General features: G+C 42.1%; 5 protein-coding genes across 6 annotated transcripts; 1 reads left to right on the top strand and 4 right to left on the bottom strand.

Annotated features, from left to right (window-relative positions):
- Window positions 1–341: 341 nt before the first annotated feature.
- Window positions 342–23,037, bottom strand: RB195_025321 (uncharacterized protein; the record flags this gene model as incomplete). 2 transcript variants are annotated; one of them, XM_064213416.1, is made up of 16 exons in its annotated part: window positions 342–466; window positions 512–664; window positions 770–869; window positions 921–1,226; window positions 2,015–2,142; window positions 2,206–2,295; window positions 8,888–9,007; window positions 9,081–9,258; window positions 9,392–9,505; window positions 12,654–12,794; window positions 12,857–12,960; window positions 13,077–13,312; window positions 22,312–22,372; window positions 22,624–22,710; window positions 22,771–22,812; window positions 22,941–23,037. In XM_064213416.1, the coding sequence occupies 16 exons, from the start codon at window positions 23,035–23,037 to the stop codon at window positions 342–344; spliced, it is 2,082 nt and encodes a 693-aa protein (XP_064069297.1). The 2 variants fall into 2 exon arrangements, with proteins under 2 accessions (XP_064069297.1, XP_064069302.1); XM_064213417.1 differs by lacking the exons at window positions 22,312–22,372; window positions 22,624–22,710; window positions 22,771–22,812; window positions 22,941–23,037 and having other exon boundaries at window positions 921–1,043; window positions 1,101–1,226; window positions 13,077–13,287.
- Window positions 14,509–16,221, top strand: RB195_025325 (uncharacterized protein; the record flags this gene model as incomplete). The annotated part of the gene is made up of 4 exons (XM_064213421.1): window positions 14,509–14,590; window positions 14,656–14,732; window positions 14,862–15,023; window positions 16,018–16,221. The coding sequence occupies 4 exons, from the start codon at window positions 14,509–14,511 to the stop codon at window positions 16,219–16,221; spliced, it is 525 nt and encodes a 174-aa protein (XP_064069301.1).
- On the bottom strand, window positions 18,530–18,981 carry RB195_025324 (uncharacterized protein; the record flags this gene model as incomplete). Its single annotated transcript, XM_064213420.1, has 2 exons — window positions 18,530–18,799; window positions 18,871–18,981. 2 exons carry the CDS (start codon window positions 18,979–18,981, stop codon window positions 18,530–18,532), a joined length of 381 nt encoding a protein of 126 aa, XP_064069300.1.
- Window positions 19,043–19,459, bottom strand: RB195_025323 (uncharacterized protein; the record flags this gene model as incomplete). The annotated part of the gene is made up of 1 exon (XM_064213419.1): window positions 19,043–19,459. One exon carries the CDS (start codon window positions 19,457–19,459, stop codon window positions 19,043–19,045), a length of 417 nt encoding a protein of 138 aa, XP_064069299.1.
- On the bottom strand, window positions 19,602–20,306 carry RB195_025322 (uncharacterized protein; the record flags this gene model as incomplete). The annotated part of the gene is made up of 1 exon (XM_064213418.1): window positions 19,602–20,306. The coding sequence occupies one exon, from the start codon at window positions 20,304–20,306 to the stop codon at window positions 19,602–19,604; it is 705 nt and encodes a 234-aa protein (XP_064069298.1).
- Window positions 23,038–25,166: the final 2,129 nt, after the last annotated feature.

Raw genomic sequence — 25,166 nt, 5'->3', positions numbered from 1 at the left:
GTTTTTGGATGTTTACGTTCGTTTTTTGCATTCATAATAGTGACAGAGTGATAAGAAAGAATTGGAGTGCTGTCAGTAAAAGGATTAATTTCCCGCAGTGATTCGGGGATGTTTTTTTTGTTGCTGGTTGGCAGACTGTTTACCAATGGAATAGTCATGCTAATTATAAACTTAAAGAGAGAAATGTCTGAACTAACAATGAGAATGGTTATTGATTTGGTATTGCTGATGACAAGATATCTCTAGGGATCACCTGAAGTAAAAAGTAGTTAGCTGATGAAACTGAAGATTAAAGATGATACCAAGATATACATACATGCAGCATATATACGATATTTTTGTTAGTTTTTCGCAAATAACGATATTTTCAACATCAAAACTACGCTCTGCCATGTTTTTACTCGAAATTCACAGCATTTCACAGGCTTCTCATCTACCACTTTTCCACGAGCTTCACACTCGGTACCTCAAAAGACAAATACAGAGAATGTTTGTATTTATTCACTTATACCTTGGCGTTCGCTTCCAAACACAATGAACACCATCTTGCGTTCTAGCCACTTCACCGAAGCAGTGCACCAATCCGTAGAAGCTAACGCATTCACAACGTCTTCGGCAAGTTTATACTCAGGAACGTCATATGCTTCAAGAACATGACTTAAAACTGAAAGCATAATCATTGAGACTGTTGTTCTTCATCGAAAAGTCACAAAAAAATTAGTCCTATAAACTCTTGATTATGGGGAAAAAATCCAGAAGAAAAACTCACACGTAGGATCCCACGGAGGCGAATATGTGACTGGTGGTGCAAAGTAATTAATGGGATGTCTTGCAGGTCTACCATAAACTTCAAGTTTCAACTCTTTCATCTAAAAAGTTTATATCACTGTTGAAAAAATGCATTTTGTATTGTTTCTTACCTGCTGCTCGAGTTTCATGTCGTCAAGATCCTCCCAAGAATCTCCTTCCTCAATGCTCACGACGTCAGCGACTTCGTTGGAAGACTTCTTCGGAGCATCCACATCACTAGCGCGCGATTTAGACTGCATTGGCAGATCCGATAAAGGAACCATTTTCCCAGAAACATCACATTTTTTCACATTATCCTCAACCCCAATCGTTGAGGATTGGTGTTTGGAAGAATATTCAGGAGTATCCCAGTGATCCATGTAGAGCGACCGAACTGCTTTACTTTGTTCAGGCTTCCAAAATGTGTATGGATGATCCTGCAAAGAGCAAAACTTAAGCTAGTTTTTCCTCAATCCAATTTCGGGAGATTATAAAGTGATAACAGAAGGCAACAAGAAAAAAAAATCAGTAGCAGACAAATACAACTGAGTTCAAATTCTGTTAATTGCATTTCTTTCACATATAAAAGGAATGCCTATAGCGTATCAATCCGCTTGGCATGCGCAAATGCTTTTAACCGCAATTCGAAAAAACACATGTTGAAAACACACACACGAAATGAACACATGTTGAAAACACACACACGAAATGAACACATGTTGGTCTAAACAGTGATTTGCGGGGGTCAGTCGATGTATCAAGTCAGTATTTTTATCCTTCCTGGCATGTGAAGCATCGCTTTATCAACTCCGGAGGGATTAAGTGTTTAGTTAGTACCAAGATAGCTTCGATCGTGCAGTCATATTCGAACCTCTCACCGACTTCTACTTCGAGCGTTCGTCTTGTTAAATCTCATGCGATCTACTGAAGGTCATATCAGCGTACGAATGCTCAGCCAACCTCTGCTTACAGTGAGCTACAGTTGAGGAAATGGCCGCGAACTGGGCAGATGTATTACACCGCAAAAGATTTAATCTGTAATTCTAATGTATTTATTATATCAAAAGGAACTGTGCCAAGCGCGGTTACGATGTGGACCTTCACATGCTCTGGACTTTTTAAGGAAGAATCAAGAAAGGACGCTAGTCGACCTTCACGAACTTCCTCTTTAAAGTCCAGTATTCATAAAATAGAGAGCATGACGAGTTGGAACGGAAAAACTCACTTCTGACTCCGTTCCAGATGGTGTCAGTACAACTCCAGCGAATAAGCTTTCAAGAACACCTTTTGAAAGAGTTTCTGTGGCCCCTTCACAGCAAAGTGGATCGTGTATAACACTTTCAGGTGTCGAACCTGAATTTGTTGGGATAGAGAAACAAGCTTACTGAGACTGGAAAGAGCGCCTGACAAACCCACCGTGAAAGTACTGATCGAAACTGAGGTGGCGAATATTGGCTGACTCAAGCAATTCTGCGGAACTAGGAGCACCACTTTCGGTGTTCAAACCTGCAAAATAATATACTAAGCATCTTTCTGAAAAAAAAGGAAAACGAGAGAAAAGAAAGCGTCACAAAAAAGTAGAGGGAAGAGCTGATACAAAGAAGGTAAAGGACATTAATAACTAGCAACTAATATTGTCACGAATGATGAAGGCAACGCTGTACGTACTTCAGCTAGCCGAATGAGAGACAACGCTGAGAATCGACCATCACCGGCAATTGTTCTCATATTGAATCTTTAACAGTTTTAGCCTCATATTTCCATTTAAAAATCACGATTGAACTCGTATATGGTCGTGTATTCGCAAATAATCAGTTGCAACTATGAGCTTGATGAGAAGTTTCAAGTCAGTGTGAAATGTTGGCCACACATATGCAGCATGCAACTTCTCTCTTACGTTGCTTAGGGTCTTACGCTGCAAAACTGCTGCTGTTTCAACTTGACCATCGAGTTACGAAGTGTCTACGGCTACGATAATTTGATGAGTAGCAAGTTTGACGACTAGTTTCTAGTGAAACTGTGCTTGTAGGAAAAAATAATTCCGAGTTCAAACACAACAACTATCCCACCCGTTCAGCTTTCACTGTTTGCTTGCTAACTCGTCATCTTACTCTACACCTTAATATTCTGTGGCTCATCCCCACGTTTTTGAAAACAATTTCTCGATATAAGGAGAAAAGTGAGAGCGCAGATTTGGAAAGAGGAGTGAGAAACAGGAAAAGTTCTCATCATGTGATTTTCATTCGAGGCAGTGTTGGCGTTGTTGGTGATGATTAGACTTATCATCGACCCCGATGATAGATAAGGGGCGTGGTATGAAGTACCGTTCGCTGTTATGGTTATTTTCCTGGCATAAGAACTTGTACCGTCCAAGAGTGCGGCAGACCACGCTCTGCCCACTCATTGCCTCGCTCACATTAATTGCACCGTTCTCTGTCTACTGTACAATAGATATATTCCGCTGAATCACCGTCTCGGCCTGTCCAATTAGGGTAATAAAAACCCTATGTCTCTAGTCACCCACTTTATAGCCTGGTGCATCGGCTAAAACAAGCCAGTACTCCCGCGTCAAAGAGTAACATCTTTGAAGACAGGAGAAGAGACTAGCTCATTAATAAAGAGCACACGGGTCCAACCAAAGACCTAGAATCAATTGATTCATCCCACTTTTGGGAACGCTCCCGTACAAGGTACCTGAAGCTAAATCTCTGAAATAAATCAGAGTAACTCACCTCAGCTGTGAGTAATTTTCTCGCGTACACAACGTACTTGGAGCTAAATCTCTGAAATAAATCAGAGTAACTCACCTCAGTTTTGAGCAATCTCGCTCCCGTACACAGTACCTGAAGCTAAATCTCTGACTAATCACAACAGCATAAATTTTGGAAAGAACTTGCCGAAAAAATAGCTCTTGATTTCTATAAGACACCAATTATGTCACGCGCATCAACGCTCAAAAATCTAGTCTCCAGATATAAGGACTACGCAACAAAAGCTGATTATCCTACTGTGGACGAAGAGAGCTACGAAAAATGTAGGTCAGCAATTACCCTCTTAAAGAGCGGTATCAGACAAATCAGAGAAGGCAGAGAAAATCTGCAAAGATTATACAATGTACGAGAGACGAGCACAAAAATTGTAAAAAAAAAACATAAGAAAGATTTAATACTCGAAATAAAGCAAATTGGAGATGAATCTCAATTGCAAGCAGTTTATGCTAACTGCTCGATCAGACGAAAGCAGTTGCATTTTGGACAGAATGAGCATGAAACTCGGGTACACTACCCGTTGTCCAAGGGGTGAAAACTACAATTTAGATGAAGTAGAAACCCAGTGAAAGTGAACCGAGCACTTCACAATCAGGGTTGCCAAATTCAGTCAGACAGAATCAAACAGAACAGTTCCGTTATCGATCGATAAAACCTCCTCAGGCATCCCTGCCGAAATTTCACGGAGATGCTGAAGATTTCGCCGAACACTGGGCGGTTTTCGAGACACTAGTTCACAAAAGCAAAGAGCTAGATGTTATAGAAAAATACTACTACTCAAGGAAAGCTTGAGAGGCCAAGCTAAGACTGCTATAGCCTCGCCGCGCACACTATTTCGTCGAATGTTTAACAAGTTGACTGCGGTTGCGATAGTCGACCTGACTAGCTCGACTAAGCAGTACGTTCGACTATGCAGTTACCTTAGCATTCTTCACTACGCGTACTAGTCGACTAGTCGGCAAATGGTGGCATCAAGCCCAGTCAGCCGAACTCGCTTCGCAGGAGAATTACCCCATTCCTCTCTTAAAGGCAACATACTACGAATCTGATGAGGGAATTCGCGGGAAAACCTGGAGATGTGGTCATACCTGGAGATTGCGGAATCCGGAATGGTTTCGCTCATCCCTAATCGTCGTAAAAAAAATGGCGCGGTAAACGCAGTTCTTCAAGACATTTTCGGTTGCAACGGTTTGTGCACGCGCCGCCTCCAAGTGCAAACGATCAAAAATCAGTGATGAGTTCTAATCAGCCTATATAAGTGAAACCAGTGAATAAGCTGCTGAGGGGACCAGAACGTGTGCAGAGAGGAGCGTTCTAACGTACCTCGTAGGAAATAAAGCGATTTTGACACCGTCTTTTACGACGATTAGGGAGAGGTGAGCGGAACCACCTTAGATTCCGCAATCTACAACCCTACCTCTAGCTTTTCCCGCTGATTCCTTCGCCACGTCAGACTTGTGATATGCTGCCTTTAAAGGCAGCGTGTCATGAAATTTTCGATGTTTGGATCTCTCGTGAGCAACACAGAGCTCGGGGTGTAGATTGATAGCATGAGCGTACCCACCCTCAAATTCGGTTGATCGTTCTGAAAAACGACGTGCGAAACGATTTTAGTTCGTGGGTAAGAACGCGCCACCCTTGTACACTGTCCGGTTCCCTCTGTATTCTAATTATTCTTTTCCTTGAACAAGCCGTTTGAGAAGACTTCACTGATCTTTGGTTGATCGCTCGTGAACGCAGCGTAGGTAAAAAGGTGGAGCGTCCCAATGTACCTCGTAGCAACTAAGGCTAGTTCCCACACCTTTTCTTCAGGAGAAATTGAGCATAGCCATACTCGTAATCTGCACCCCGAAATCCATATTGCCCACGAGAGATCCAACCTTCGGAAATTTCATTTCATTCCATTTCTCAAGTTCGTGGTATCTTGCCTCTAAAAGCAGGATATCACGAACTTGAAAGTAAAAACGGCGCGTTAATCGGCCTTTTCGTACCGAATTCGCTTTCGAGGCACGTAATGACGTGCCACGTCTCCCAGCGTTTATATTCACTGGCACGTAATGACGTAACAGTGAATATAGACGCTGGGTCTGCTAGCAGGACCCGGGAGAGACAGCGTTAGAAGCTCATTGATTGTCCGCTATCCCGGAGAAGCGAAGCGTATGCCTACTCGCAGATAAGGCACGTTATCAGGTTCCTCGTAAAATGATCCGGTGTGAAATGAAGGTTTCCCAAGCAGTTCTAATAGATAATTAGGAGGAATCGAGCGTGATTGCACTCAAACTCTGTACTACACATCTAACCCTATGTATTTGCGGAGAGATTGCAACAGCTTCAGGGAGTCTGGAGCTTTCCGATTTCACGGTTGCTCCGAGCATGGACCACAACGCATACGAATCCTGGTTCTTTATTTCCTTTCCACGTAGACAAGTTAATAGTCGCACAGACTTGCAAGTAACAGATGCATGCAAAGCTGGCAGCATCGGCAGTTTCTTCCACTGGTATCATTTTAGTAGTACTAATTAGTACTAATATAAGAAAGAAATGCATGGTTACAGAAGAATTAAAAATCAGAGGACAGAGGAGGTCTATTAACTACTCTTAAAAAAGGTTCAAAATTTCAGAGCTTCAAATTAAAACTACATCTTATACTATGTTCTAATAATATACCTGGAACATGGACGTTAACTCTTCTACGAGTGCGCGCACGCTACAGGACATCATAATGCTATCGATGGGGGAGCATTGGACTGCTCATGTGTAAGCCCAAATGAAGCAAATTTAGAGAGGTGTGGTGCAATGATGACCATGTTCAACCGGCCACGACAATATTAATTTTCCATACACCGTGAGAAAAATCGGGAGAAAAAAAAAACAGAAGGAAAATCGATAAGGCTTTCTGGAGGGAACCTCATCAATTAACCATCGACCACTGTATATCCGTGAATCGCGAACACGAATGCTCTATAGCGGGGTTTTTTGTCCGTTCCATACCTCCGTAAACGAGAACCCGAAGAGGGCACACAGATTTAGTGGGATTGATGCTTGCCGAGAAAGTGGATACCATTTATGCCGCTTCTCCGCGCTGCCATCAGACGTGGTGGGCCACATGCGTGCACTGGAGGCCTAGTGTACGTTCCTTTCACATGGGAGTTCCAGGCGCACAGATAGCGCTGACAGCATTCCTTCTCCCTCAGTTTAATTGCCGAAGACTGACCAACCGTATGAAACAAAAGGTAGGTTATGTATATCGATAAACTCAGCCGTAGTATATGGGCGCATGGAGTAACGCCTCCTGACACCGACTGCGCGTCCGTTTGAGGTACGTAACGCAATGACTTCTCCGCCCGTCACGAATTCCCAGCACACATAGAGGTAACGTACCTCAAACGTGGGTGGGTAATTGAACTAGCGCAGTCGGTGTCAGGAGGCGTTACTCCATGCGCCCATATACTACGGCTGTGAGTTTATCGATATACATAACCTACCTTTCGTTTCATACGGTTGGTATCAGTAGATGCATAACATTTTCTTAGAAAATGAAACTGCAGATTACATCACATTTTTCTTCCGAGAAATTTGTGCGATTTTGCTTCTAATCTACACTGTTGCATTGATTTCAATACATAAAAAGCAATAATATCCTTAGTGTTCATGACTAGTTTATATTTTAAAAGTGCGGGTTGAAGCGTCCAAAACAAATATAAGAAGTGTTTTCTACTTCAAAATAGTCAATATACCAAGTTTTCCATACCCATTCTTAAGACTGTCATAATCAAGCTGAACTCGTAGAGAATGCGCTGTTGATATTACTGGAGCTGCAGTATTGAATGGCAATGAATTGATCAGTTAGTATAAGAATGTTTTGAAACTCTTGTCCCAGTTTGATATGTAGTTTAATTGAGAAGACGAACTTATGAACGAGATATTGATGTCTGCTGTCCTACCTGAGTTCTTTTTTTAACCATACCACGATATTCACTAAAGATACTTTCAGACAACACAATCCAAAACATAGTTTTTCTATGATAATGTAAGAACGTCGAGCTTCGTCACAGATAATTTTTACATACATCTCATTCAGTATTGTAGTAGTTATTTAGTCGAAAGAGACAAAAGAGATTTGATGATTAGAAGATACAATACCGCTTAGCATTCTACGGAGAGTGTCATGAGGACATTTTCGCCTTAATCAACTGTATTTTTGAAACGAAAACATGTACGGTTGTATACTATTCAAACAGCTTAGTTGCAGAAAGTAACATACTCGCAAAGCGGAACTTGCAAGTTGTGCAGATTGGAAATGCTCGATGGAAGCAATAAGAACCCAATTTTTGTGATGATAAAATGACTGATGACTCTCTGTCACTAATTCCTCGCTACCAAAGGAGCAATTCGCAATAGAAGCAAATTTATATAAGTGCCGTTGTACGTTACGAAATAGAATAGTCAGGTCAAAAATAGGTGCAAAGTACTAATGACAAGAAAAAAATAGTTTTCGATAACTGCTGCGTAAATGGAATTGTGTTAAACAAGAAATAAAAACATATATAGTAATATAAATAATCACCACAGGTATGACCCTTAATGAGGCCGGAAAAGTGGTCATCGCGGGAAATAAAAGTATTTAAAAAAAAGAAGATTTCGTTTGTCGAACCTCGCGTAAGCGATTACGAAATGGCCACAGGAAATAGACGAGCCGAACTTGCATCTTACAAATATTAATGGGCTCCGCAGTCGGGCAGTCGGAATACTCATGTATTTTCCGCACCAAATACATGAAACTAAACGCACCCACTCAGAAACAAATAATCGATTGTTACAAAATCACCTAGTTGGAATTCACAGGTAGAGGAAACTTGAAGAAATCTAATGTGCTCTAATTATCATGATCATCATTCCTACAATTTTGCTAGCACAATTTCACTTCACTGTATACATAAAAGGCGAATTTTCCCTATATGAAACGTCTCCCTCCTTGAAGTTGTTCTGTTTTTAAATCAGGTGTTTCCTTTCTCAGTTTTTTCTTCTTTTTGAGAGCAAAACAAACAAGTATGGAGGGACTACGCAAACTTGCAAGAATAACTTCACTGTACGACCAAGAAATGAAGGAAAAACAAAGCAAAAGAAAAAGTGGAGTAAAGATGGCTATGTCAGCAGAAAGATGCTCTTGAAATAAAAATGATTGGGGTGAAATAAAATGTCCATTGTCATTTTCATTTAAAAAAGCTATCCTCTATAGGCAGCAGTCTTTCTTCATGACTATAACATCACAAATGAGAATGCGCAAAGCTTCGATACCTATTTAATGTACTTTGAAAGAAGCCTCTTACCGTTCCAAAATAAAGGAGGTTTTTGGGCAAGAGGTTCGGATACTCTTCTCCGATTAGAAGATGCTTTTGGCTCCTGTTTAGCTCGTTTTTTGATCAATGCCTCTGACTTTGGTGTAAGCACTAAAAGTAGATGATCGACAAATAGAAAGTACAGAAGCTTCATAAATGCAATAAATACAAAATTACAACCCACATGGTTCGAAATTTTCGTTGATATTAGAGAACGTTGGTGATGTGACGGGACGACAATCGTATTGAGAGGTACTACTTGATGATGTGTCGTGAGTACTGAGCTTTTTTGCATAAGGAAGCCGTTCTGGACGCTCTAATGAAGAATGCGCACTCTTGTCCGTACCTGATTGGTTCGCAGCCTGCAAGTGATTTGTAAAAAGGTGAAGTGTTAGTTGAGCTAACTCTATACACCACAGATAGCCAATCGAATTTCGATATCGATGCAGCAAGAAATACATCATCGTCTCCCAATAAATTTATACAGATTTTGACCTTTGAAGAATCGATTTCAGAGCTTCCGTGATAGAAGAGTGTCTTCAAGTTACCACTTTGATACATCTTATTCTGCCGCTGTTGTTCTTCAAAACATTCATTGATGAATTGCACCTGAAAAAGCACAACTAAGCTTTGTCCAAAAATCCAAACAAAAATCATATCCGCTACATTCTTCGCATAACTTTTACCAGTTCTACGTATGTAGAGTCAAAAGCCATTAGTTTCTAGCTTCGAAATTCACCATTTTGATACCAAATGGTTGAAGCAGTACGTTTTTTCCCTTGGAAATCCCAATACCAATTCTACTTTGGCGCAGAAATTAATGAGAGACAGCTCACCAAATCAGTTACGAAGTTAAAATACGAATGTAATTAAAGACACTGTCAAAAACCATGGAACTACAGAATCAAAAAATGTTTGCTACTGTGTTTGGAAAGAAGAAAACCCAAAGGTAAAATAAAAGAGAAAAAAATTAAGTGACAAGCTCCAGAAGGTCTTTGCGGATAGCGTAGGTAGAATTGTATAACTACTGAGTGAACCGATGTGGAGGTAAAACAAGTTACTCTGGAAGATCCTGAAAGAAACATTCAAGGTTGAAACGGTTTCATGATCTGTGCTGTTTACGTGATCTGGCATAGTATAAAACTAAATTTCTGTACGCATATGGAATGTGTGTATAAAGTGTCTGCCATTCGTCAATCCGCTTGGCATGCTCCACCGCATTCACTTCAATTCAGAGCCATTTGAACTTTACGAACTAACCTATACAGTTACTTGCGGGCCAGACAGGTTTGGTACCAATTTATCGACCCTGGAGGGATGAAAGGTTTCGCTGGTACTGCGGCGAAATCGAACTCCGATCACTCACTCACTCACTCAAACAGCAAACAACTCACTCCGATCATGTTGCAACTACAGCCACAGGAACCCCTAACCGACTGCCCTACACGCATATACGTGATCAATATAGACCCCATCGAAAAGACTTACGTTGAGCAAACTTTGCACACAAGCACTTAATGGCGGGTACAGCCTACTCTTTACACGATAATACCGATCCGCTAACCAATTGTATTGATCCCAAGCGTGGCTTACTCTTGCTTTGGACGGGCAAGAACCGTGCCAAGTGGAGTTCATACATATATTGATTACAAATATGTCAATCATCTTAAGAACAGCGTAGACACCAAGTTGACAACGTTGCTATCTCTTCACCAATAAGGATCGGGGTGTTGTTCGCGAGTACGAGCATGATCACTCAATTTCCCTTTGTAATCCTGAAAAAGACGTGTGAAGCCTTGCGCAATCCCGTCTCACAACGATGGAACATATTACGGCTGATCTAGGAATCCGCAACACGTCGGCAATTGTGTGGGAGGAGCAGCTCTGCATTGTCAACTTCATTAATTTATAGTAGGGTCAAAATTACACGAAGCACAGTGCAGTTGCGTAGGCGGCTGCGCTTGAAGTGGCGCCGTGGAGCGCAGAGTAGAGAATCTAGAAGGGACCTTTGTTGACCTCGATCCTCCCTGTAGTTCACGATGGTCCCACCTAGAATCTAACCGCTGTCTCCACCGCACCTATTCAAGCGCAGCCGCTTACGTAACTGCACCGTGCTTCACGTCGTTTTGACCCGACAATATATTAGTTGGATTGCTGATGTTAAACGGCATCGCATGCCTGCGCTCTATCACGTAGTTGGTTCCGTAGCTGAGGAGATGGAATTACGTACGGACTGTTTCAAAAATCTTCCCCCTAATTTATAGGCTGGACTGAATGTGATCATACTAACACGTCATACGTCACACTCATAAAAAAAAGCCCTTTCTCTATCTACTCATGGACAGAACCCGATATCGTCGCTTTGTGATACGCTGCCATTAAACGAAGTTTTCCATTGTGTTGTTTTATTCACTTTTATATCCTTTCTCCACAGGCTCAGTAAAACATTGCTTTTTCCAAATTCGTTAATTACGAAAACGATGGTCACTCAGAATGAAAACCTTGACCTTGCTGATTTGATGATTTCTCTTTCATTGCTCCCAAAGGCAGCGAAATTTTAACAAGAGTTTTCGCATAAGCTAAGAGATATGGTATTCGCTTTGCACAACTTTCTAATCTATCACCAATGTTACAACGACAAAGTATGCTTTTTCGACCTTTGTTTTATAGCACAGGACGAGCGGTACTCGGAAGAAATGACACCTGTGCTGTACGGCAAATGAGGCACAGCCGACCAGCAGAAACTCTTCTAGAACTCAGCAGCTCAGCTTCGTCGTGTGCAAAATTGCCTTGTCGTTCTGAGGAAGGACTACGAAAAGATTTGTCTGATTTTTATGTACCTAGAAGGTCAACATTTTACCTGTTACAAGGAATTGGTTCGCTTTGACTGTCTACTTGTTGACGAGGAGCTCATAAAAGAAAATGCGCTGCTGGTTCCAGAATGCGGTAAACATATGTAACATGCTATGTTACATATGTTTACCGCATACTGGAACATGTAACATAACATAGCATACAAAGGTAATGATGAACCATTTCCGTCAAAAATAACTTCGTTCTTGAATGCTCCTCGGGAAAATCCTCCTGAAACACTAACACAAACTCATTTCCCCCATTTTTAGCGACGCATCGAAAAATGGAAAGCGTTGGAGCATTTGTACAAAAAGATTCTGTACGCAAGAGTAGACGTATCGTTTTTTTCATGGCAAACACAAAAAAAGACCTTTCAAATTTCTCTAGATCATGACCAGTACTAACCAGAAAATATAATTAGCTTCGTGCTCTATTAATTGCAATACATTGACTAAGAGATCCTTCCTATATATTCTACTCTATTTACTATAAATAGGGCAAACCGATATTGAATCATCTGCACCCTCTAACAGTTCCAATTATATGAAGGACTGGCGCATAAGAAACAACACCGCACGAGAACTAACGCGACAAAGAATTGAGAGACGAACTGCTGCAGCACATGACGCTTTTTTCATTTTAGTCCTTGTTCGCTAATGTCCCATTTCATAATAGGATTCCGTATCAGATACTGAAAAAAAAACGCGCCGAATTTCACACCTAAAACGATGAAATTTGAATGTTTGTAAGGACTAGTGAAGATGATCAGAAATAATACAATGATGAACTGGAAAGCAAAAAAATGTCTTAGTGGCAATATTATATAAATTTGATGACTAGATACGCGAAAGAAACAACCGAAAAGTACTGCAATATTCGAGGAAAAAAAAAGAGAAGAAAAAACCTCTAGATCTTCTGGCTCTGCAGGGTCAATAGGTGGCTCCGTGGAAGGACAGTTACTAGACAAACGACTCGAAACTGCTGGAGAGGTGTGGCCTCCTATTAACGGACTCGAGTGATTTCGCTCAAGACGAATATGTAGCTCCTGTAACTATGAAGTAGGAAGGAAGGTCAGTGATAGAAAAAAAGTACGAATTGTGATTCGACCTTGAGCTCAAAATCGTGGCATGAGTTGGGGAGATTGCTGAGGATGCTGCCGTCCTCATCATCATCCAATAAACAACCTTCATCAAAACGAGATGAGTTTGTATCTGAAACAGAACGTATCTGATCAACTTTGACCAAATAGCCACTTCATTCATATTAAGGGAAGGTATTACTTCCTCAGAACGCAAACAAGAAAACAAAACATTACAGTTGCTCTTACCATGTGTAGTCCTCGTATTGTTGTTCCCGCTGGGTGAGGGACTATATATTGAGGGCACAGTCGAACGAAAAGGTGCTTGTGACGCGGCAGTCGTAGCAGCGTATTGGACAGCTTGTTCAAAAAGAACAGCTTCGAACTGGTCCGACCCGTAGGAAGATGTGTAGGATAGACTTGGATTGTCAGCAAACAATCTTGAGCTTTCCACGACCATACATTGTTTAGGCACAGCTGTTAGCCTAAACCATCAGTCTCCAGATTCATTGAAGGTCTACTCTTCATTAAAAATATTTTATAGGCAGAGCATATTAATAATACGAAACCACATGAATATTTCTGAGATAAAGAGATAAATTTGGGGCCATGACCCCATCTACAGGTGCTTTCACAACATTAAAATTTAATAAAACTACCAATCCCCAAATTTTTTCGGATTATATGTCTCATTTCCTGATCAGCATTTCAGATTGTGAATGCCCTCTTGACATTACGGTTGCAATACATACAAAAAATCGATACAGGTTATCCTCATAGAACATTCAGCGTCCCAGCGCTTACCTAAAGGAAATTAGTTTCGCTTCGTCTCACAAATTCAGAGTAATACAATACAGTTGTCGAGTATCGTTCCTTTATTGCTCGTGCTACTATTTGTTCTCAGACGAAATCACAATAACCGTTCCAGACGACTTAACTCTTCCTGTTCTTCAGTTCTTAGCGATGTCCTTCTTTTTAACTATGTTTGATGAAGGCAAAGTTTTGTTGTCATATTTCTGAGCAAGGAAGTCAATGTATGAGGAAATATGGTGCTCTGTTGAGCTTGTCTTGCTTCCTTTTCAATGTGATTTCTTAATCGTTCATCATCAGCCTTATTCTAACCGAATGAACAGTACGCGTGCTGCAAAACTATTAGCTACTTATCTGTTTCCTACAGGTGATGTTTGTTTGTGAGGAATGTTTGTCCATAAATATGGTGTTCTCGAAGCACCTACTACTTCTGGGATATGCAAACACCTATGTGCTCACTGCTGCCTGTCCTACTTGTTCTTTAACTTGATTTCGAAATTCTATCTTTCGCATTTGAAGAAACTGAGAATCAATGTGATCTGAAGGCAGAAAGAAGTTTAATATCAGAACACATATGGAGAATATTCGCTGCGGAATGAATCGCTCGAGATTGCTTAGAGCTTATCTCTTAATGATTTACATAACTTTTTCCACGTAGTGGATATTACATACATAGAGGATACGGTTTCGAATATGTGTTCAATTAACTTGTGATCACTGAACCATTGATAGTCTATAAGGTGGATAAGAAAGTCTAGAAAGTTTCTGAAAACTCTAGAACTTTTGATTCTTGACCGATACACATAACATATCATGTGGTAGTTGTACATAAGAACAGCTTCGAGCCATCATCATCTATGACTGGCGCAGCATGCATGAAGTGACAACAGCGTTCCACAACATCGACAGCGCACTAAGGGAGATCACCACACCATCAGTACAATCCATAGCTGGTACGCTCGCTTCGCAAGAGAAGATACTATCTTCGAAGACGAGCCCATTCGGGATGTCCCCACAGTGTGGAAGACTGCCATTCTCGACGCCGTCAAAGAGGAGCTGAAGGTTAAAACCAGCAGTCTTGCGATGGAGTCGGACGTAAACAACCAACAGTTTTCTGCCGCCTCTAGGCCTTAAACTACACAAAAGTGCTAACCCGGGTGTCCAACTGTCGGTCTATTCTCCGCTTGCATCGAAAGCGGTTACTGGAAGACCTGGTTACTGTAGATGGAAGCAGAGTACCCACCGATTCCAATTCACATCGCGCCAAAATGGGTCGCTCGAGAAGAGGACCAACTCATACAAGTCAAATCGTACATCTACCCCGAGAAGGCCCCCTCTGCTCCTGGGAGAACACTGCATTATGAGCTGCTCTCACAAGGACAGACGGTCACCACTGTAATTTACGCCATTCAGCTCCAGGAACTGTTGGAGCAGTTAGAGAAAAGCGGTGTCGTTTCGGCAACTTCGTCTTTATCAAGGGCTTGAAAATGGTTCGAGGTCTTTGATGCTATGTATATCCCATCAAACTCTTCCTCTCTCCTTGCCAAGCCTCGATATGGTTCTAAGTACACTACACAAGAACACCAAAAGGAAAACAAACTGACCAGTCTCATCGGGGGCTTGTGAGCCACCGCGTCCTTGCAGACTGCCACTGAAGTACTGTTGTCTGGATTGTGTTTAAAAAAATAGCATGTGGAATAATCTTATAGCTCAGAGAGTTACGAACAGCATAAAGTCATTTGTAATACGAAAGCACTCATTTTTGTCATTCATAGACGAATTCCTGACGGAAATCCAGAATCAACAGTGTTGCGTTGATTGCCCATTCGGTAAAACTGGAGAATGCTTGACGCGTAACGACATCTATATCGGAAAAACTGGAAGGATGCCGAGCGAGAGGGCATATGGCTAGTAAAAGGAGTGGAAACACGATGAAACCATTAGGGCGGTACGAAAATGAGAAACATGGGAATGAAATTGAAATAAAGTGTACGATTTTAGTCGACGAGAAAGAAATATTTGCTAGGAATGCAATAAAAGCATTCTGAATTTCCCTCACAAATTCATCTATGAACGATTACAAATGACTATCCGTTCGTAACACTCCGTGAGCTATGAGAACGTCTCGCATGCAGTTCCTTAACACTATCCAGACACCACTGCTTAACCCATTGAGAACAGTGCACGTTTTTGCGTGTCTGGCACGTGCGACAGGCGCGTTTTAGGACACCGTGCAACTGGGGCTCAACGTTGAGCCGTGCTGTCCCACGGCTACCACTTCTTTCCTGCGCACAAATTTTTGCGTTTTTACATAATTTATCTTGTATTTGTTGCTAATCGCGTTGTTATAAGACTTTTTACTCCCATTCATTCTGTTTAGATACAGCCAAATATGGACGAATCTGAGAAAGGCGATTTGGAGAATAGTTTTAAAAGACTACTCGATGAATCTGATGAAGAAACTACAGAAAATGATTCTATCTTCAACGATGGGTTAATGCTGCTTGCGGATAAGGAGTCCGATTCAAGAAGTAATGAGAGATTGTCAGTGTCAGATAGTGAGAGCGAACAGACGAATGGTTAAGCGACGCAGAAACTCATGATAACTGGAAATTTTCTCAATTTGGTCCACATGATCAGTCACGTAGCTGCCACAAACCAATCGATTTTCGCAAGCTATATTTCGAGAAAGAAATGTTGTCAGAAACTGTCAAAGAAACGAGTAAGCAGAGCAAGGAAAAGGATCCTAAATTTAATGACACATATGCCGCTGAGATCAAAAACGTAATTGGATTATTTGTCGCAAATAAAAAAGCCAACTTTGCATTGGATTTTTCTAAAGAATGCACAAAAAAGTGATTTACAAATAGCGGTTGGATTTGCTTCTTCCATTCAAAAGATAGGGATCTTTCTCCGTGCCCATGTTGTGTGTGATATCGTTTGAAAATAATAAACCAATCAAGTATAAAAAGCTTTTAAAAAATTGCGGAAAGGAAAAATCACGGAAAATTACCGTTGGAAACCGTGCGGCTCAACGTTGAGCCGCATTGTCACACGCGACCAAAAAAGCGCGGCTCACCGTTCAGCCGCGCTGTCGTCAACGGGTTAAGGACTGCACAGTAGATCTCATTCGCCTTCGGTGACAATCTGTAAGAATGCAGTGGTTCATCAGCCCCGCCAGTCGGTTTTTGCGTAGTGTACAGGGTAGCGAAAAATAACGTGCGCCCTCAAAAGCGTCCAAGTGTTATTTTTTTGCCAACAAACATTTAAAGAAATTTATTTTTATAAAACAATAAGCCACAACATTTTATAATTGCAAAGAATTTTCAAAGTGGCCGCCATCAGCTTCGATACAGGCGTTAATCCGTTTTTTCATGGAATCGATGGTGCGTCTAGATCGTTCCAAATTTTAATCAATTCTCTTCGCAAAATCACCAGATTTTTTACATGTCGACTCCTAAGTTGCTCTCACATAAATCCCCAAACAGAAAAGTTCAATGGAAACATGTACGGGCTGTTCGCAGGCCACAAATAATTCGTCAAAAAGGAGCTGATCGTTGTTTTGGCTCCATGGGCTGGAGCCCAGTGTCGCTGAAAGATAAAATTGGGATGTTTTTGCTTCCAGGGGACCACACCTCTCTTGAGGATCTCTTCTTGGTAGACTTTTGCATTAATTTTCACGTTTTCATCGATAAAAATCAAAGAAGTCTTGCCCGAGGCACTGATACCGCCCCACTAAGCTTTCAGGAAACACACTTCTTGTGGAGATTTCTCGCCTGCGATTATTCTTGAGAGTTGGGCTAAGTTGGCGGTGATTCTGAGAGTTTTTAGTCACTTTAACGATGAAAACTTTTTCCCCAGACAAGAGGACGTCCTCAATTCGCCGCACCTTGAAAAATCCCCTTTATCTCGTGCATTTTCCCTTCCGATTTTGCTTTGCTTGAACTTGTCCGTTTAAAAGACGATAAATTCGAAGTCCAGTCTCAATTTTTTACTATCATTTAAACAGATTTGCGAGAAATATTGAGCTGTTTGGTCATCTTGTTCAGGCTCAGATTATCTTTTCGGTCAATCCTTTTCTTAATAATCCCATCTTCCGGACGGTTCTTAGAGGAATTCCGAGCCTCGAAGAAATTGCTGAGTTCTTCATCCCTTTCTTTGCTAACCGTGCAATCACGTAACAACTGAGACAGGTCTTCGCCATAGCTTGGAAAAAAAATTTTCTCTAATAATAAATAAAAATAATAAGCAACAAATGTTCAAAAAAAAAGTACACATAGATGTTTTCTACAATAATTGTGTAATTACAATATTAGTTAAATGTCATGCGCACGTAATTTTTCGCCACCCTGCACACAGAACGATATCGATGCTTGGCAAGGAGAGAGGAAGAATTTGATGGGATATGCGAAGCATCAAAGATCTCGCACCGTTTCCAGGCCATTGATAAAGACGAAGTTGTCGAAACGTGAGGCCAACAACAAAGTTTCGTCAAAGCCTCGTTGACATAACCTTGATCACCTTGACTCCCGTTGATCTTCGAACTAGTCGAGCGGGCGCCAGTAATTTTTCCGCGTGCCAGAGTCGCCCACAGGTTCCTCCTTCTGCCTGGAACACGAAGAACATCATAATTTTCTTTGAAGGACTTCGTGAAGTAATCTGACCATCGGGTCGGGGGTCTTCCTCTAGTGCGCTTAATATCGCGGAGAACCCGGTCGCTCACGGCTCTGGTCCAACGGTTGTCGTTAAAGTGCATCAGGTGTCCGGCCCACCATATTTTACTTTCCTTGACAAACGCGGCAGCGTCTCTAATCTTCGATCGGTGACGTAGGAGTGAACTTCGAATCTCTTCTTCCACTTGCGTAAAGCGTGTTATTCCTAGCATCACCCTTTCAATTTCGCGTTCTATGACGCTGATCGCATTTTCCTCCTACTTGGGAAATGCGCAGGTCTCCGAAGCATAGGTCGAATTCGGTCAGCATTCGTTCCGCTTGGCTGATGCTAGGTGTTATCAGTACGATGTCATCATCAAAGCGCAAATGGTGTAGCTGCCGACCATCAATCTTCACTCCCATGTCGTCCCATTCCAACTTTCGCATTGCGTTCTTGAGGGTAGCTGTGAATATTTCAGGCGAGATTGCATCACCCTGCCGGACCCTCCTCTTCACGTCAACGATGATATTCTTGTAGAATGGCGAAATTTCGTGAAGTTACTGTACAACTCTCGAAGTACCTTTATATACTGAGTAGGGACCCTTTGGCTGTCCAAGACTTCCGTGACCGCCTTCGTCGCAACTGTCTCGAGGGCCTTCATCAAATCGATGAAGGTGAGACATAGCGGCATCTTTTATAAGAGTTCAATGACGTTCACCGCGTTTCCTTCCTGCTTGCGAAATGCCCAGGTTTCAGAAGCATTGGTCAAAGCAGGAAATACGGTGTTGAAGAGGTGAGCAGTGAACCGGGTGTTCCTGGTCTTCTTCACTACATCCTTGTTGCCCTTGAATGCTCCTCTTGAAAGCCACTCGTTTCCTTCTGCCCAGCTCGAAGGTCCTGTCGTTCATAATGTTGATTTCCGAACCTAGATATACATAGCTGGAGCATTCGGATATGTTCATTCCGTTGCGCGTGAAAGGGGCATCAGAAACCCATCCGTTCCTCACAAACATTGTCTTGTCTAGGTTCAGCCGAAAACCGATCTTTTTACATGTTTCATAAAATTCGGCCAGCATCCTTTCCGCCTGATTGATGCTTCTTGTTATAAGAACGATGTCATCAGCGAAACGAAGATGTTGTAAATATCTGTCGTCAACTTTCACTCCCATGCCATCCCATTAAAATCCTCGCATCGCGTTATCGAGAAAGGCACTGATTATTTTGGGTGAAATTGTGTCACCCTGACGAACCCCTCTATTCACGTCGATTATGACATCATTGTAAAATGGAGAAATTTTGCTCGTGAAGTTGCTAGACAACAAACGAAATACCTTTATGTCTGGAATAGGGACGCCTTGGTTGTCCAAGGGTTCCAGCACCACTACCATCTCGACTGACTCGAATGATCGTCGCGCGGCTGGCGAAGTCTCGACGGGCATAGCGGATGCTTTTGCCCGCCTCTGCGGCCTCAGCCAGCACTTCTACTCTTCTCTCTTTAAGGTCTTCCTTTATCGCCTCTCTGCAAAACCTTGCGAGCTCGGACTTGAGTTCTTGGTTCCCTGCGGCTCGTGCTGCTCCACGCTGGCGTATCAGCTCAAGAGTTTTAAGAGACAGGCGTCTCTTGGTGGTTTTAAAACTCTCAGCCTTCTTCGCGCAGTCGTGAAGGTGTTCAACAAGCCGGTCGTATTCATCGTCGATGTTGTCCATTGCGGAATCTTCCCAAAAGCCGGCTAGCGTAGCGAGGAGATCCCAGTTGATGATAGTCCTGGGATTTCTCTCTCTGAATTTGGCGGCTTTTTCTGCTCTCCTTGTAAAGGAAAATCTGCCTCGAAGGAGGCGATGGTCCGATCCCGTATAGAACTTTGGTACAACAGCGAAGTCCATCAGGCAGAACCTTTTATTGACGATGATGTGGTCTATTTCATTACGATACCCTCCACCGGGTGACTCCCACGTCCAGCGTAGAGAGGAGGGCTTCTGGAATTGCGAGTTCCCATGGATGGTCTTAGTCGTCATGATGAACTCGGAAAGTCTCTCCCCCCGGTCATTCCATTGTAGGCCGTGGGTCCCGATGTGAAGTTCCTCCGGCGTTCTTCTTGGGCCAACTTTGGCGTTGAAATCGTCAATTATGACCTTGTAGAAGGCATGATCTTCTCGTTAGAACTTCTCCAGGTCCTTATAGAAAGCTTCGACTTCTTTTTCTTCGTAGCTTGATGTTGGAGCATAAGCGACGAAGATAGTCAAAGCTGGTGTTGGACCACATCTTCTCATCCGCAGACGTCCTATTCGGGTCGTAAGTTGTTCGAAAGAGTCGATGGTCTTTGCCACACTCGTGTTGTTGCGTCGAGGGCGCCAACTCCACCTACACCTCTACTGTTACGTGTTCCTAAGAACAGTTTTTCTCCAGTTTTATATACGGCTTTGAAAGGACGGCGTCGCCTCGTCTCGGCCAGTCCAATGACGTCTAACTTGATCTTTCCTCCGGAATCAGGAGACTTTTTTCTGTCACTGTGGCAAGCCTAGAATTTTAAAACCCACAGGCAGGTTGCATGCCCTGAGTCCCATGAGTTTTGGGAGAACGATGCGTTCTCCCAGAGTGAACAGATATAGCTTATTTGTTAGAGGCGACTCCAAACCGCCTCCCTTGCACCTTCCAGTCACTTGATTGCAGGCTTTTGGCTGGACTGACGTGCCGAATACAAAGATGTCATGAGACAAACCTGACTCATGACATCCTTGTACCCCGCAGGTCCATCCGGCCGAAAACAGGGAGTCCTTCCTTTGAATCCTTCTGCGTCTCTGAGCACGCACAAGATCACTTCTGTTCCGCGATTAGTCCCCTATCCGCCACCCGGGGACGCGCCACGTAGCCTCGCGACTGACCGGCTGTGATCCCTCTACTTAAGGAGATCCGTGGGTTGACATAACAAGGAAACATAAATACAGTTCCCGCTACCAAGGTTTCATAAAGAGAGGACTTGGAGATTGTTGTAGTGACTAACAATGGTGATTATACTGATGATTTATATAGTATACTGAAAAAAAAAACCAGAAAAAATTACAAAACCGACTAGGCTTTCTTATCAACTAAATGTGTGAAACGACTTATCACGATCTCCTGTTGCTGGAGATAAAAGCAGCTCAACACTTTGAATAAACTGTAGCAATATTGTCCTTGATTTTTCATTTGCTTTTTTTTTCATTTTTCTTTTGACTTAGTTTCGTTTGTTCCTTTTAACTTTGAGTACAATTCATCAACAAATAAAACAAATAAATATGCCGATCCAATCGACATGAAGCTCGGAGCAGTTACAGAACTTTAATTTCTTTTTACCCAACTGTATCAAGTCAGAATTCTTATCCTCCCAAATAAATAAGGTGACAATTTATCGACTCGTAAGAGTGGAGAATTTGGTTAACTAAGGTTCGAAACAACAGACCGTGTAGATGTTGAAGAGCCTCTTACGCGTACGCTACAGACGCCTCAATATGAGACTGTTAAGAGTAATATGTTGTTCAAAGAACAAGAGTCCGTTGCTATGCGTATATGCAAACACCACCTACTTTTCGTAGCACAGAACGAATGTTTATATCACATCACTTATATCACTCATCATTCTGAACAAAACAAGTCTTTGAAATGGTTGTTAAATGGATTTTTCTGAGATTGATCTCCCAATTTTAAGTCCAGAAACAACAAGATGAAATCACTCAACAATCAATCAACAATGTCATACGAACGACAGACCCATTGCTTCCTATCCTGTCAAAATTATCGAAAGAGACTTCAGCATGTCTAGCAATAGAAAGTAATGATTTCCCAAATTATTGGTCGCGATGTGATCTCGAAACTACTCATCTTTGGAAATGTTTACTAACGTTGCATACATGTTCGCAAATGCAGTTAAACACCATATGGGTAGACAATAGAATAACCAACACCCACCACAATCAACAAGCACACACCATTTTTGAGCATAACAGGAGAGGAAAGGATGACCAAATTATAATAAATACTCACCCAGCAATGACATTTTGGTTTGTGATAGTGTCGAAATCAGTCAATGCGGACATTGTTTGCTCTAAAACGAATTCATAAGAATGAAAGGGGATTTTTATTTACCACACTATGATCGCCATAATTTGCTTTGCGCTGTATTAGTAGAAAGAAGAGGCCGGTAATAGCAACTTTCGAATTTGTTCCCAACTGCTTTAGAAACAATTAAATCCTTCAAATATTTTCCGCAAGGGAAACAAGTTCTGGGCTAGTTCACGCTAGTTACGATCTCTACTGAAACACTGAACAAGAAAAGACCAGAGTATTTATGCAAACTTCTAGTGATTTGAAAGGTTGTCCATCCCTGTAAATGTGCACAAAAGAATGGCAGCGTATTATAATAACTAGAACATTTGCCCATACCTAGAAAAAGTATATTTGACTAGAAAGTAGTAAATAAAGCAAGAAGTAGAAACAACTTACGGGTCTCCGAGCACGGTCCGTAAAAAAAGTGGAATCCGACACCTGAAATAACTGGGTTAAAGTAACATATGGTCAAACATAGCTTAGAAAATCCAAAACTATGAGGGCAATAACAATTTACTCTGGACACCAACGGGAAGTCATCATTGTTAAACACAACGCTGACCAACCAAGACAAAGGAAGAATGATAACGAAACGAACAAAGAAAGATAAGGAACGAAACCATCAATTGCAATATTGCGATTGAATGAAGCCGTGCATGCCATTGCGTCACTGCGATGATGACAGGACGCGGAATGTATGACAGCGACGCGACCGCTGCGCGTCCTCTTGGATTCATCACCCATGGGTCCGACGCTCTGCACTTACACTTAAAGGCAGCATACCACGAATCTGCGGTGGTACGGATTTCAGGTGGAGTATTCGTATACGAGGTAGTAGATTATGGAGACCGGGGTGGTTCCGCTCATCTCTCCCTCGCTGCAAGCAGCCGGCTCCTGAATGTTGTTTTGTACCCCTTACTGCCCTATCGGGACACTCGGCATTGATTTTCGACGAATCGCAGGGCGGAGGCGGCGCAAGGGGTGGAGCGTTGCATTAGATGGCGTCGTACAATACAGCATTCTGGAGACGGCTGTTTGCAGTGATGCGGGGAGAGATGAGCGGAACTACCACCGTCTCCATAATCTACGACCTCGTATACGGATACTCTACCTGAAATCCGCACCACCTCAGATTCGTGGTATGCTGCCTTTGAAGGCATCACCCCACGAATCTGAGGTGGTACGGATTTCCCGTGGAGTATTCGTATACGGGATAGTAGATTATTGGGAGAAGGGTGATTCCGTCGGTAATTGCTGTAGAAAACGTCCCGGAAGATGCGGCTTCGATCGTTCCGGCGCACTATTTTCCACATGGAGTTGTTTGGAGCGCGCCAGCCTTGTGCACGCGCGCATCTTCCGGGCCGTTTTTTTTTACGGCAATTAGGAAGCAATGGATGGAATCACACCCCTCTCTATAATCTACTATCCCGTGTACAAATACTCCACTTGAAATCCGCACCACCTCAGATTCGTGGTATGCTGCCTTTAAGCAATCAGCAGAGGTGAAACACATTGTGTACCATGCTATGGGTTGTCTTGACGGTGGGAGATCGTCGAATATGATTCTATACCTAAGGGAAAGTGCAGTTGAGGGTACTCAGTGGCGCCCTTATTTCTGGACATTCTATTGTACTTTTTTCTCTTAGTAACTTTAGCTTACATGCCATAGATCCTCTAAGACTAATGCTGAGGTCATAAGGCCCCGATTTATTTAGTTATATATTTCCAGAAATAAGAGCGCCCTGAGTGCCTGTGACCATCAGACGTTTATCCTCCTGTAAGTCCAAAGTAGCACCGATCCTATTCAGGATCGACGCGGGACCTTAGTGTTCGGTTAGTTTGCTTCTTCCTGGGATACACTAAAACAGATCAAAGATATGTGTCCTCTTCGTAAAGACTTATAATTTCTCTTTGACTGGTATGCGAAATCAGACTTCTGATGACATCTCAATTTAAAAGCCTATGCTAAATCCTTCAATTTAATCACGGTCTCATCTGAGCCCTATTTTTATTCATTGTCAAATAGTACGAAGATATTTGAAGCTGCTGGGAAGGAGATGAAGCTGGTCTGTCTGCTTCACCATTATAATTGAATCCCGTAAGAAGTTAAAAGGGCTCCTTACGCTGTTCCCGTCCTATTAGCATTGCTTGTAAGACTTTGAAATATCCTTTTATCGTTGTTGTGTTGTTGAGAAATTTAGTTTTTTTTCAACTTTTTCTCGAGTAGCTTTTGAGAGAACTAAAGTTATCTGAAAGAAAGTAAAAACGAATTGTGATAGCAAAAATCTTCCTCTATAATACACGTCAAACCGAATTCGTCTTTATAGACTACGAGCTGAGTTACTGGACTTTGTTTAAAGTAATGCAGATTTTGAAGCGTTGGCGGAAATCTGAGATTTCGCACCTTTTCCCGTTGCGAGATTACGGTAAGGCGGTTGAAAAATTCGACACCATATTTTGATGGAGCATCAAGGAAAACCCTTCACTGCAAAGTTTGGTCTCTGGAGGTGTTATGGTTCTCTCAAAAGCTAGTTGAGAAAAACTCGAAAACTTGAGGCAAATTTTAGGATATTTCTCAACTAGGTTTCAAAAAAGTTAGAAAATGTAAAAGCACCAAACATTGTAGAAATATAGAAGAAATCCCTCTCTACAAAACGCATCCAGCTTAATTGCATGAAATTCACTTTCAGCGTCGATATTCGGAAGCTCGTGGGGTCTGCTTTGTATTAAATGTATCCCTAATCACGCCTGTAGATGTCTTTTTTCGCTCAGTAACAGCATCGAAATTCTTT

Source organism: Necator americanus, chromosome X (genome assembly GCF_031761385.1).
Source record: "Necator americanus strain Aroian chromosome X, whole genome shotgun sequence".
Taxonomy (NCBI): domain Eukaryota; kingdom Metazoa; phylum Nematoda; class Chromadorea; order Rhabditida; family Ancylostomatidae; genus Necator; species Necator americanus.
The sequence above is the reverse complement of the archived record's forward strand: the minus strand, read 5'-3'. Positions and strand labels throughout refer to the sequence as shown.